The 14,202-nt window shown below is 51.8% G+C and overlaps 1 protein-coding gene across 1 annotated transcript; it reads right to left on the minus strand.

Moving 5' to 3' along the window:
* Nucleotides 1–215: 215 nt before the first annotated feature.
* On the minus strand, nt 216–14,142 carry SCAMP2 (secretory carrier membrane protein 2). The gene is made up of 9 exons (XM_074602010.1): nt 13,974–14,142; nt 8,561–8,641; nt 7,807–7,896; nt 6,699–6,816; nt 5,858–5,986; nt 5,160–5,319; nt 4,527–4,628; nt 1,957–2,074; nt 216–875 (listed from the first exon to the last, which is right to left on the minus strand). The coding sequence occupies exons 1-9, from the start codon at nt 14,028–14,030 to the stop codon at nt 735–737; spliced, it is 996 nt and encodes a 331-aa protein (XP_074458111.1). The 5' UTR covers nt 14,031–14,142; the 3' UTR covers nt 216–734.
* Nucleotides 14,143–14,202: the final 60 nt, after the last annotated feature.

The raw sequence follows: 14,202 nt of genomic DNA on the forward strand, positions 1-14,202 counted from the left end.
GTGCCCAGGGCTGTGGGTGCTGGCAAAGGGCACAGCCACCCCCACGGCCATCGTCCACAAGATCCTCATGGAAGGAGGGGGAAATCTGTCAGGAAAGGGGGGGAACAAGGAAAAAGATGTTTCCCCTCCTCTCTAAACCCCCCTGCTCCCAGGTTTTCCTTCGTGCCACGCTGCCCTGAAGCCAAGGCAGTTAAGAGGTCAAAATGCAGCATTCGTAATAGGCCAAAAGCACAGTTTCTGCTCTTAAAATTAATAATTTAAAACTACACACAAGTTACAAACCCCCCCCCCCCAACAAACCAACAGATAATCAAATTCTTCATAGCAAAGGCTGATAGGAGGTGGGGGGTGGGAGAGAGAGAGTGTAAAATTGGAAACCTGCTTCCCCTTGCCTTCCTGCTATGGCCAGGGTGAGGGAAGGAAGAGAGACAAACACTCGGTACGTCCTGGATAGAGAAATATATTTGCTTCAGAGAATGTCTCCCCTATCTCCCCACACCCTAAAATAAGACAGGGAGAACGAATTGTTATAAACGTCATAAAGGCCAGATGAAGCTAAAAAAAAAAGCCAGACCTCATCTGGAGTCGGCATCACAGAGCTAACATGGTACCCCCGAAAAAGTGCATCTTTAGAGGGAAAAAAAAAAAAACCAACAAAAAAAAAAAAAACAAACGAAGGTTGGGGTGCTGATGGCAGAGGAAGCCAAAGGGGGACAGGCGAGGAAGGGCTAGTTTCATCGGAAAGCACTCTGTGCTGCAGAGGAGGCCGCCCCAGCAGCTGCGGTCTGGAAGTTCCTGTTGGTGAGGATGCCTTGGGAAAACTCTTCCTGTGCCCTTTGGAAACTGGCTCCTGTGCGTCGATACAGGGAATGCACCTGGGAAACAGGAAGAGAGGGGGAAAAAAAATAATAATAAATATCAGCATAAAGTAATGGACTTGCTGCACACACCTCATTTGCCAGCTTGCTTTTCCCTCAGTCCCATTGCTAACCAGCTCTCTTGGTGGCTAGAGAGGATGGGCTGGAACCACTGGCTCCATCTCATCCAGATGTCGGGAGACCCTCATTTGTTGTAAAATGCGAAGCTCTCAGCAAAGTGGCAGGTATCAAAGCCAAAACTCCCGTCCCCACACTGTGATGGTATGGACACTTAGCCCGTGCATCTACAGACACTTGCAGGGCAGGCCCTGGAGGTGCCTGCAGCTATAAGCATCAGGTATTTCCTTCAAGATACGGTTCAGGAAAAACGGAGGAGGAAGCAACAGAAAGAGGACCAGTTCAGTCTGTTCTCGCCTTCCTCAAAGCTCCATCTCTGTTGTTAATTGCAGAAACGCAATCCTCACGCGGTCCATCAGAAGGACTTGTGTTTGAGAGCCAGTGGGAAGGCGCTCGTTTGGATCCCATCAGGCTTTGAAGAGTCCCACAACGTTGCGGCAGCATTGATCATGAAGCCCCGGACACCCCAAGAAAACGACCACCTTCTCTGCTCAGCCACCTCTGGGTAGACTCAAGCTAAAGGGAGGTGCAAGAAATCGGACGTCCAGGTGTGATGAGGGTGACACTTAGGACCCCACTGGCCACCTTCTCTGGACAGCAGACAATGCAGGAAGCCTTTCTACACCCTTCTTTGTCCCAATGGGCATTTGAGGCCCTCTATGTGCACGGCTAATGGCATGTCTTACTGGAGGATCTGTGCCTCTTGCTCCCTCCCCAGAGGCAGTTTCCCACCTGCAAGTCCCCTTAGCGTTCAAGCGACTTGGCATCAACGCAGGAAGCACAAGCAAAAAATACTTTCATTAAAACTCTTGACCCGACAGTGCCCTGATTACGCCTTCAAAAGCGAGCTAATCCCCACAAGCAGATGAGAGGAGGTGGCTACCCCAGGGTACCCTGGGAGCAGCCTGACCCACAGATCTGCAATTCAAGCGGGATCTCACCTTGCCCCCGAGCCACTCACCTGCTTCAGGAGGAAGAGGGAGAGAACCGCGCACAGGGTGAAGAATCCTGCCACCACCATCATGATGACAGCCACAGCCAGGTTCCCGTGCAGCTCTGACAGCGCTGCGATCCACCCGCTGCAAGAGAGGGGAGAGCAGGGGTGGGGGGGGATGAGGCACCGACAGCTGCACAGGAGCCTTTGGGGGAAGATCGGGGTTGGAAGGGACCTCTGGAGATCATCTAGTCCAACCCCCCCACCTTCCCCCCCAGAGCAGGTTGCACAGGAACGCGTCCAGGCGGGTTTGGAATGTCTCCAGAGCAGGAGACTCCACCGCCTCTCTGGGCAGCCTGTGCCAGGGCTCTGCCACCCTCAAAGGAAAGAAGTTTTTCCTTATGTTCAGATGGAATTTCCTGTGTTCCAGTTTGTGCCCGTTGCCCCTTGTCCTGCTGCCAGGCACCTCTGGAAGGAGTCTCACCCCATCCTCTTGCTATCTGCCCTTTAGATATCGATGAGATCCCCTCTCCGTGCAAACCCAAACATAATAGCTGTGGAAACAGGGACCCAGAGCTCACTTCGGCGCTTGTTTTGGGGCCAGAGTTTCCATTATCATTTTTAGAAGCAACCCACCTCTACACAGGAGAATCGTGCTCCCCCCACCCACGTTACAGCCCTGGCCTCTGGACCACCCCCCGCCTTGGGCAGCGACTGATACCCTTGGTGTCGTCATAAATCAAGTCATAAATCAAAGCTCAGCCAAGTAGTGTAAAGACAGGCTGGTACATCCACACGGGAAGAGATCAGCTGGCAGATCGGGAGCCTTGACCTACACGTCACCGTGACAGCTCTGCCTGGCCAGGGAGGTAAGGGTTGGGAGGGGGAAGAAGAGGAAGAAAGGGACGAAGTTAGAGGAAACTGGCAGGGAGTTATCAGTGCTCAGCTGTGGGCAAAAATACCGAGATGCCTCACTCAGAACACCCTCCTGGGAGCTAGAGAAAGGAATCTGTCCAAGGGCTAAACCAAGTCAGGCGTGTGCCACCAGGAGAGAGGGAATCAAGTGAGCCAAAATGCCCCGTTTGACGTGCCGCAAAGCTTCTTGCTCATTACAAGGAAGCGGAAAGGCACACCATGCGCTACAGCCAAAAATAAACGTGCTGGCTGGCTGGTGGAAACGCAGCAGAAAGCTCAAGGCACACTCCCTCCAAAGTCAGACTAAAAACGGAGTGTCCCCTCCCTGTCCCCCGTGACTAAGGCGCACCAGGTCACAGGGGAGGGAGCACAAGGACAGCTTTGCCCATGAGCCGTTCTGCAGGCAGCGGGCAAAAATAGACAGCAGTTGCATGGCCCTCATCACCTGAAGGCTCCCCCCCAGGAGAAAACCGCTAGCTGTTAACCTTTTCACGGTAACTCACAGATCTGATCTGCAGCCAACACAGCGAGGCGAAGAGAAAGCCGGGGCTTTCACTGCAGGGGGGCAGCTGCTGACCAGAGGCCTGTTGGAGCCACTCCAGCAGCCCAGACTCACCCTCTGCACAACGCCATCAGGAAAGGGTGAGGACAGAACCCTCTCTGCCTATTTTTTGAAGCACAGCCCACCAGTAACACACCCAAGAGAAACTCATAGAATGGTCTGGGTTAGAAGGGACCTTAAAGCCCATCCAGTGCCACCCCCCTGAGCTGGGCAGGGACACCTCCCACCAGACCAGGTTGCTCCAAGCCCCATCCAACCTGGCCTTGAACCCCTCCAGGGATGGGGCAGACACAGCTTCTCTGGGCAACCTGGGCCAGGGGCTCACCACCCTCAGAGTGAAAAATTTCTTCCTGATATCCAACCTAAATCTCCCCTCTTCCGGTTTGAAGCCATTACCCCTCGTCCTATCACTACACACCCTTGTAAAAAGTCCCTCCCCAGCTTTCCTGGAGCCCCTTTAGGGACTGGAAGGTCTCCCTGGAGCCTTCCCTTCTCCAGGCTGAACCCCCGCAGCTCTCTCCTCACAGCAGAGGGGCTCCAGCCCTCCCAACATCTCCAGGGCCTCCTCTGGCCCCGCTCCAACAGGTCCACGTCTTTCTTGTGCTGAAGACTCCAAAGCTGAGAACTCCAAATTCAGGAAGAGCTGGGACACAGATCAGGCTGCTAGGAGCAGTATCAAGTTTAAGCAGAACCCAGACTCCGGGTCAGGGATCCCTCGTTCCCATGCTACACCCTCTGTCAGGGAAGGCTCCATTTTAACCCAAGGCAGATGCGGTCAACACTAGAGGCTCAGCATCAAGAAGAGGTAAGTATTATACGTATGAAATGAGGCGGGAGGGAGTAGAGGAGGTGTGGGAGATTTCACACGCTCCTTTCAGCGCTGGCCCGCAGCAGAAGCTGAAAACATACGTGCCTTTGCTGGGACTAGGATGAGAAGAGCGAGGAGGGAGGCAGCCCAGCTGGGACCTGCCAAAGCTGCACCAGGCGAGAGAGGAAAACCACGGGAGAAAGAACAGACAGCTGTCGGAAACGGACCCCAAAGCTTCTGACAGCCACAGCCCTGGTGAGAAAAAGCATCTGTGTAGGGCTGCAGCCTGCCAGCCCGTGAAGCCAAGCTTACCTGTCTCCCCAGCCAGGAATGCCGACAGCCTGGATGATGTAGATTGCTATTTGGCAGAAGAAGATGAAAAAGAAGACGAAGAAGCTGAACGAGCTGTCAGACCTGCAGGAGAGACGGCAGGCAGGAGTGTAACCCAGGGACATGATCCCTGCGCGGACGCTCTTTTCTAAAAGGAGGGAAACCATTTCAGGGAACTCCTTTCTCCAGGGGAAAGCTGCTAAGGGGAGGTGATTTCAGGAGGAACTTAACGCAGCGACACAGCTTCCAACATGTCCACTGCGTATCACAAAACCACCACTCTGCCTAGTGCGAGAGGGGGTGAAGGCAGTTTCCTTAACATACAGAGTGTGCTCAACACACTAACATACCAAAGAGTTTCTCAGAAATCAATAAAAAAAAAAAAAGAGGACTCCATGATTGGCTAGTCTTGGATTGCAAGATGGAAAAAAGAAAGACCACCACAATCAAGTTCCATCAGATACTTGTAATATGTTTAGGAACAAGTGGGTTTGATCTATTTAATGATGCAAAGAGCTGGAAAAATCCTGCAGGCAATACATGATCAGAACAGATAAACCCAAAACTCCTCCCCCTAAAAGCTCTGTCCCTGTTACAGAGGGAAATGGTACTTGCCTGAAAGCCTTGTAAATCGGTCGGTACCAACAGAGGAAGGCACAAGGAGTGAATAAAACAAACCACAGGATCGAGAGACCGAAGTCTACTCCTCTTTGCATATCGACTGTGAACCATGCCAGGCAGGCAAGCAGGTTTAGGAGCAGGGTAATCGAATGCACTGTTCAGGATGGGAGAGAGAGAAGAAACATCAGTAGGTTCTCGGAAAACTCAGGAGTCTCTCCCACCATCCCCAATCTTTCACTGAACACATGGAGCTCTGCAGAAATTAAGGAGACTTTGGGCCATCTAATTTCCTTCCCTCCCTTGAAAGGAAGATGGAGCTTTAACCTAAGAACCTCATCTGATCCTGCTGCTTACAAACAAATCTTAAGTCTTTGCAGAGCACCAAAACTGACAAATAGAGCCAAGACTGTTTTACACCCGATCTCTGAACTGCACTATCCGCTGTCTTCCAGAGCGTCAGGAGAGTTGTTAAAGTCTCCATTAAACGACAACCAAAATCCTGTCACAAATGAGCTATTCCCAAAGCATAAACCGAAGAGTCCTTTACATTTGCCTTCATGAAAAAAAGGGAGAGAGACATTATTTTACCTGTGCAGAAAACACCTACAGAATTTACAGAAGGTCAAAAGCCCCGCATTTGATACAGAATCTTCTTCGGAAGAGTTTTTATTGCAGTTCAAGCTATTACTTACACATCCACAAGTAATACAGCATCTTGCATATGCGCTGGTAGTCAGCTGGGATGTCTGCAGAAAAATCCTGATAAAAACACGGCTTGATCGGACACTTCTTGGGCAGAGGCGGCCAGTTGTTTTGCCTCGCTGCAGAAAGGAGAAAGGAGCAGGTCTTTCACTTGCCCTTCTCTCACTGAAAGGCTAGCTCACACACCATAACTGGCAAGCAGCCAACATTAAAACCTGGGAAGAGGCTGGGTCTCGGGAAGTAACTAAGTTTGAGTGGGCAGCACAGCAGCGACATGTTAACTCTGCTGGCAGGTCGGCCGGGTTGTGAAGACTTTCCTCCGCGGGAGGCGGAATTCCCCTGCAATGGCCAAAGGGCCATCACAACAAGTCCAGGTTCAACCATTTAAAACCAAGATTAGGGGAAAATATTGTTTTGCTGTGGTTAAGAGAGCCTCGAGACTCGGGGTTGAGGGTGGGGGAAGCTTTATCGCTCTCAGTGAAAAGCCTTAACATGGCAGCACCACACAAGAGCTCAGACACTGATAGGAAACTGCTGTTTGAAGATCTTAACATGGCTAAGTGCAGATGGGGAGAGCATGCTCCAGGGCAGAGACCCACAAGGGCTGGTCTCCGGCACCTCATCTCTGAGCTTGTTTCCCACCTTGTAAGCTATGGGATGACAGGTGCAGTCCCAAGAGGGTTGCCCCAGCTGTGAAGGACCAGAGGAAAGACACATGGCTTCTAAAAAAGCTGCATACGCTTGGACAGGCTGAGCCTTCATCGAATTCTGACAAACTAAGCAACCCAGGTTTCCCTGGGCATCACACACACTGCAGGAAGCAGTACTCACTGTTAATGCTGGCTGCGTTACTCTGCAATTCCCTTTCCTTCTTCTCCAACTCAGCCGCCTTCCTCTCTAATTCCGCCTGCTGCTGAAGAAGCCCAGCCTGCGCTGCCGCAGCCACAGCCTAAAGCCGGAGGAGAAAAAGGTTAAGTCCTTCCCTCAGCAAAGCAGTGGCAACACCACCACCAAACACACCAGACGCCGAACTGGAACGGAAGCAGAGGCAATTCAGTAGCGAGGGTTGAGGACAATTTGAAAGCTGAATACCCGTGGCTAACCTTGAAACGTCTTGAGGCTTTCTGCCTTCCCTGCTGGAGGACAAAAATTCAGAACTCCATCCAGATGTTCCTCTCTTACACCATGGGAAGACAGGGCTGGAAGAGCCCTCAAGAGGCTATCCAGTCTGTTCCCATCCTTTATGCCCTTCCCCTTCAGCAAAGCTACGCTTTTCCTGCATCTTCTTCTACCTCCCAGTTCGCCTCATTGCTCTAAGGGCACTAACAGCAGAGCAGCGGGCAGGGCTCCCGCGTTCACCAGGACAATCCCCTACTCAGCCAGGAGAAAAGGTTCAAATGAAAGGCGAGGCAGATGTCTACCACACCTCTTGAGCATCTCCTCTACCTGTCTGCTATTCTGAGAACCAATCCTTTCTCCTAGCAGCCTCGGTTTCTCTGCTCTTTGCAGGAGGTCGTCCTGGCTGCCGGGTACTTGCCAGCCAGTCTAAGCGGTGGCTGCAACATACAGCTAGACTGCATTTATACTCCTGGAACCGAGCGTGTCTGACCGGTCAGGAGAACTAAGGTAAAAGCATTAGCAGGACGCGTTCCAGTGTTTGCAGAGGGAAGCGCCAGAGCAAACAGGATACAAGGCAGAGTGAGATCTGCCACCAGAGGGACAGGGAAAAGGCATAAGAAGAACTGCATGTATGTATTCCCTATAAAGATCTGCTTCACAAGGCAGGGACAAACGCAAGTTTAAAAGATCACCTGCAGCTTCCCACAAGAGCCCCAGAGAATCCCGTTCCCCTCCTATTCCCACATGCCTCCAGAGGCCCCCAGGAGCTCCTTGATGCTCTCCAGCTCTGGGGGAAGGCAGCAGCAAGGGATTGCCATACCTGGGGAGTGGGCTCTACGGACGTCTGCAGAACCGCCGGCTGCGAGTGGCCAGAGGGCTGTGTGGCTGGCATCGTCCGTGCTGCATTTGTCTGCATATAAATCACAAGCAACAAGGCAAAAAACATTACACATGTCTTCTTTTAGCCAAGAACAGTTCAAGTTTTAGCACCACTAAACCAGAAAGCACTATCATGAAGCAACTCCGCATTTTCAAAAGTCTGTTAATTCCTTAATGAACTGGGGGAGTGGCACCAGAGGATTACAGGCATTAGGCAAAGGAGAGAAACAAAAAGGGATTTTGATCAGTTGTTTAAACCACAAGTATTGCTTTACCCTGGTTTCCTGTTCCCCTTTTCCTGGCAGCAGCCAGGAAATAAGAATGACGTTCTTGCAGCGATCCTTCCATGGTACTTCCGCAGCAGTTCAGCTCCCAACCCAGAGACCAAATAAATACTGATGTGTCCTGCCACAAAACATCTTCCCCTTCACACTTCATATAGCTTTACCACGAGGCAGCAGCGAGTTTGAGAGAAGCTGTTCCACGTGAGTGGAGAGCTCCAGCTGGGAGTTTATTAGTGCTCCAGCGTAGGAGAGGTTGCTTGCAGCTCTCCACGCACGCAATGAACTACCGCCCATGGGGAAATCAGCTGCCAACACCTCACTCTTTTTCCTTTAAGCTGCACCCACCAAGGGACCTTCTACACGGCTAAAGCCACCACCAAGATGCTTAGTGCAAAGACACATGGCACATACCAGCTGGGAGCTCTCTGAAAAGGGGTTGAATTCATCCAAGCCACTTTGGCTAGTGTTTGTGAGCTGTGTCACCGAGGGATCCTGAAAGGAGAGAGAGCAAAGACAAATCAGCGTGGGACACAGGTTATCGTTACCTTCTACATTACCCACGCTGCCGGCCTTCCATTCGCTTGTCAAATGGGAACAGGATGAATCCTGCATCCTGAAATGCATCCCCGCCACAGGTGGATGGGCTTGGCTGGCAAGGAATTTAAACAACCAAGGAGATGATGATCAGCAAGGCACGATTTGTGGGCAGAAGTAATCTCCTGTTCAGACAAAAGGTATAGTCGAAGAACTACAACAAACTTTTGGCACAGGAGCCCTTTCTGCAGATTACTACAGCTTACTGACAGCGAGTCATTCCTAATTTCCAGGGACTCAAAGTGGGATGCAGATTCATCTGCCCATGGTCAGAGAGCGGCTGGACAGCCAGGACCACCTCCCAAACCTCACCAAAGACAACAAGGACTCGCCAAGCACAGCAGAGCCTCACAGAATGAGTTTCCAGGTACAGCTGGTCCTGGCTGATAGGTGTCAGCTGCCACCCAGGGCATTTGGACCAGCGAGCTAAAATGCCAGCGATCACTCTAAAGAGGCAAAACGCCCAGAAAAGTTGAGCTGGAGGCACAACAGGAATTACTTTTGGAGGTTTTCATTCTGCCAGCATACCAGCTGCATTCACTTGTACTCACAGCATCACTTGTCTCCATCAAATAGTCTGATTGTTTTAAAAAAAAAAAAAAGTCTCTCAGCACCTCTGCTGAAAACACCTTTCTTCCCTCACCTGAATGCGCTTCGCTATTTTTGCTGCTTCTTTCATACATGCTACTTTCCATAAAAGATCCCTCTTTAACAGACAGACTTGGACCTCTGGAGCATCTCTCTCCCCAGTTATTTGAGAAACAAGGTAGTCAGAAATCCTACCACAAGAACAGCCTGGCAGCCTAATAGCTGGATGTGGATAAAAAAAATAAAAAAAATAGAAGTGGCTTTTTATCCATCCCTCCCCCAGCAACTCGTGTCTCAAGATCAGTCATTTTAATTTTGTGATTAATGGGGTGAGAAGCAATTGAGGCTGCGACAAGGTAAGAGCAAGCAATTGAGGTGTACAGAGGCTGACCGAGTCTGTGCGCTGCAGAAAAGTCGTTTGGCTTGTCTGCAACCCGCTGGAGCCATTCCTCGGGGTTTTAGCGCAGCCTTCTGCTGAGCGAGGCGCACACAGAACAGTTAATGAGTAACCTCACGCATCTCCTCGATAGCGGGCACTCCCTACGCAACAGGTTGCACTAGTTTATGAATCACCCCAGGGCTGAGGGATCTCAGATGATGTTTCGGATGCTCCCTGGTGACGTTAACTCCCCAGCCAAGCAGGGCTGTAAAAAAATAAATGAGCAACAGGGAGCATTTCCAGCAGAACCGCCACGCTGGAAATAAGGGCTGCAAGGATGCAAGGCACAGGTTTTATTTCACTACAAACTCCTCTGGAGGCTTTCACTTAACCAGTTTTGCAGACGCATGGGCTGCCGACACAAGCTTACAAGCCAGTTAACGCATGATGGCTACTCCCTGCTGGCACGATACCCTTTAATCCAGGCCAGGCGGGGTCCCAGCCTGACTAAAGTCCAGCAGGAGACGACTGCACAAGGAAGAGAAACTCCCTTAATGGTACGCAAAGAGGAAAGCAAAGGCTACATAACCATCTCAAGAGCTCGGATGGTCAGGCTGAGAGGAAAGTGCTTGGAAATAAGGAGAAACACCAGAATACTGAGGAAAACCATGCCGTTTTCTTCCCGTTGCTCGTCTCCATCCAAAAAGAAAGCGCCCGAGTTAAGTGGAGGCCCACCAGCGGTGCCGTCAAAAGGGCAGGCTGCCAGTGGCCTGAGCAGGACCCCTGTTTCACTCCTTCCAGCCGCAGAACAACTCAATTTCAAAGGGAGACAACCTCTCATCTTATCACATAGCTTAAAAAAAAATAAAATAAAAAAATTATTTAACTAGGCAGTACGGCGAAGGCAAGGCAGCCCAGCTTCACTTGCCTGCTATTGTGCAAGTGTGTTCCAAAATAGACGGTACACAAAGAGCAGGGAATTTGCAACAAAAGCTGAAATGGGTTTGGACACGTGCGTCCGTGCCCTGGATAGGGCAGGAAGGAAAACGGCAGCTGTGAAACAAGAGGGTGATACAAAGGCACCAGCTTCCGCAAGCCTGGACCACACAGCGCGAAGGATGAGCGAGCACGAGAAACGCAGAGGAGATGAATGAGAAGCTGCCCACAAGCTTCACATTTTACAGTCCTTTCCTGCAAGCTACAGACTAAAAGAGAGTTGATCCTCTTGAAGCACGCAGGGGCCTGGCTCTTTATGTGGCAAAACAGGGAAATGTGGACTCAAATCAGGCACTGAACCACTTGAAGCCATGTTACCCGCTGTTCTTCCTCCAAGGTAGTAATGGTACTCTCCTCTCTGCTCCAAAAGCCCATGTGCCTTTGCTCTCGGAGGGTTTAGTTGTTAGGATCCCCAGTTAAACTCCAGCAATTCTTCTCAACTTGTTCCCTGCTCCTGAGCTACAAAGAGCACCTGAACCTCTCTTACTTCTCCCACTTGATTTAATAAGTACATCCAGCCACAAGCTCCATGCTCACAAGTCAATTATTAGACTGACCTGCAGAATGCCAATGAGCAGATCCCCGCTCGCTACCCTTCCTACCATCGCTCCCACTAGCGGTAGGGATACGCGGTGTCATTTGTCATGACTTCAAATTCCCCAGGGCAGAATAATTCCTTGCTTGGACTAAATAGCACTGATGTGAAGGTTCAAACTGTTTTCAAACACGGTGTTTAATGCAAGCGTGAAGTTGCACTGTGCCAGCTGACAGAGCTGATAAAAGATTTTGATACAAGCTTCCGCGAGAAGTTATATTCTTCCATTTCTTTCTGTTCCCACAGGTTAAAGAAACAAAACAGGCTGCCACTCTAGATGAGACCAAGGCAGGAGAACTCAAACAGGAACCACCTGAACTTAACATGATTGTCTAAATGTCACAGTAAATGCCCCCAATATTACCAGTCCTGCCATCTGCCACCAGGACAGGACCTCAGAGCACTGCACAGCCTAGAAGACGCACTGAGATTTCTCTCAGTGGATTTTATTATCCCTGTCTCTAACAGGAATGCAAGTTTCCAGCCCTGTCTGAGGTTTGCATCCAAAGCTTTGGAAGTAGCTGCCACTTAGAGCAGGTTACTGAGTAAACGAAAGCAGTTAATCATCTCTTGTTAACCAGTTGGAATAAGTCACAGAAAGATAAGCCAGAGATATTTTTAACAGGACCAAACCAGCTTATTTTAAACCAAGCTTATTAAGCACCATGAACAAAGTCTCCTCAAAAGGCAAAGATCCCCAGTTATGTCAGCATTTGCGGAGAACACAGCGCTATGCCAGGATCTGCGGAGAGGAAAGACAACCCTGGTGCTCTGCCCAAGAGATATTCCTCAGGGCAACAAGGCTGGGAGGGCGAAGCCGCTTCTAGTCTTTCAGCAACATCTGCAGAGCGTGTGGAAGGGGATGTCAGCACCTGCCGGGCCCAGGGGAAGCCATCAACCCCCAGGCCTGCACAGCACCGAGCCGGCATGTGGATCCCAACCCCATCAGGGAACGGGCTCGTTTCATCACATTTACTAGATGTGGGCAGCGCTGTCCTACAGCAGGAGATGCTATTTTCAAATCAGAGAGACAGGGCTTCGAGGCTCCAGGCGGCTGCAGCAGTCAGAGATTCCTTGTGTGCAGCTGCTGATGACTGGGGGGATTTTTCTTTAAAACAAAAAAAAAAACAAAACAAAACAAAAAAAAAGGGACAAAGGTGAACGCAAAACCTCACACTCCCAAAAGGAGGATATTAAACTTGCCGCAAAGACCAGCTGTGGCTGCAAAGGGCTGTCAGACAACTGCAGGGGCACCCACACTGCCACATACATTTGGCCTCATTAAAAAGTAAGGCTGACATCAGAGTTACCTGTTGCAAATCGCCTCCAATCTTTATTTTGTTTAAAGAGTGAGTAAAGTGCGAGCACGGCCCTGTTGGGTCAGATACCGGGGCAGCTATAATGCACATAAAGCAACAGAATATTTACTTCCTCAGCACCTGAAGCAATAAATCCCTTCAGGAACAGTGAATGTACATGTGAGCCGCCCTATATTCCCCTCCACGGAAGGAATATTACAGGAATACGGTCATCCAAACCCTTCCTAAGGAACACAAGGCATCAGGGAGAGCAAGGATTTTTTTTTCCTTCCGATTATCACTTTGATTCCTCAAAACATTCAGCCCCATCACCAAGCAGTTTCGCTTTGGCCTGGCCACGAAACTGGAGGCCAGGAAGTCACCCCTTCCTGCAGATTCCATCCCGGCCCAACAGCAGAGGTAAAGCAGCATCTGCAGCCACTCACTGACGACAGTCAAAGCCCCGACGCTCGTTCTCACGCCACCGCCACACGAAGCGGGTCCAAGCGGAGTGACCGCTCCCGATCACTCCCCTGCGTGAATGACCCCGTGTTTCAGGGCACGGAGGTTAATCCCACAGCGGAGAAACCCAGGGAAAGCAGACAAAGTCTCCGAGAACCTCCAAGGCTTTGGCCCCTGAAAACCAAAGCCAAAGGTGGGTGTATTTTGTCTTATGCACTGAGTTTTAAGCGCTGACACTACAGCATGTTAAAAACAGACGCCCCCAAAAGACTCAGCAATCGGTTAGACCACTGCATGGCACAGCCAAGAGAAGTCTCTCTACTGATTATTTTTAATATCTCTACAATCTAGCCACCCACAAGCGTTTCGGCATCCTCTGAGGCAGGGGTGGCCCCCTGGTGCTGAAGCCCCCCTCCCCAAAGCCTAGGGAGATGGGGGCGACTGGGGCTCAGAGCACAGGACGACAGGAGACCCCCCTCCTCGAAGGGAGGCAGGCAGAGAAACGGGGGCTTCGAGCAAGTGAGGGCGGGAAGGGGTCCCAGCGCCGGCGGGCAGAGCAGGGATAGACCCCAGTGGGGGTCCGTGAGGTGACCCCCGGGGGGCTGGGGAAAGGGAGCCCCCGGGGCGGATAGAGGGGGATAAGCGATGTGGGGGCAGAACAGCCAAAGAGGGCTCGGGGGTCCCGGCCCCGCGGGGATGAAGGGCGGGGGAGGGGAAGGTCCCGGCCCCGCAGCGCGGCCCTAGGGGGGGTCCCAGCACGCCCCCCCTAATCCCGCCCCCTCACCCTGACTGGACACGGCGGTGAGGAGCGGCGCCGCCATTGGCCAGCGACGCTTCACTCAGTGCCACGTCCCGGTGGCGGCGGCGAGCGGGGCGGGGGAAGGCAGGGGCCGCCCGGTCCCCCGCGCCCACCTGGAAGGGGTTGATGTCCACCGGGTCGGCGAACGGGTTGGTGTCGAAACCCGACATGGGTGCGGTCCCGGCTGCTCCACTCCGTTCTGTTCCGTGCTCCCGCCGCTCCTCCGCCGCTCACGGCCACTTCCGGGGCAGCCGCCGCGCCTGCGCCACCCCCCGCGTGACCTCCCCGCCCACCGCGCAGGCACTTTAAGGGGCGGGGCGAGTGACGTCACAAGGGCGGCCA

The sequence above is a fragment of the Larus michahellis genome, chromosome 9 (assembly GCF_964199755.1).
Source record: "Larus michahellis chromosome 9, bLarMic1.1, whole genome shotgun sequence".
Lineage (NCBI taxonomy): Eukaryota > Metazoa > Chordata > Aves > Charadriiformes > Laridae > Larus > Larus michahellis.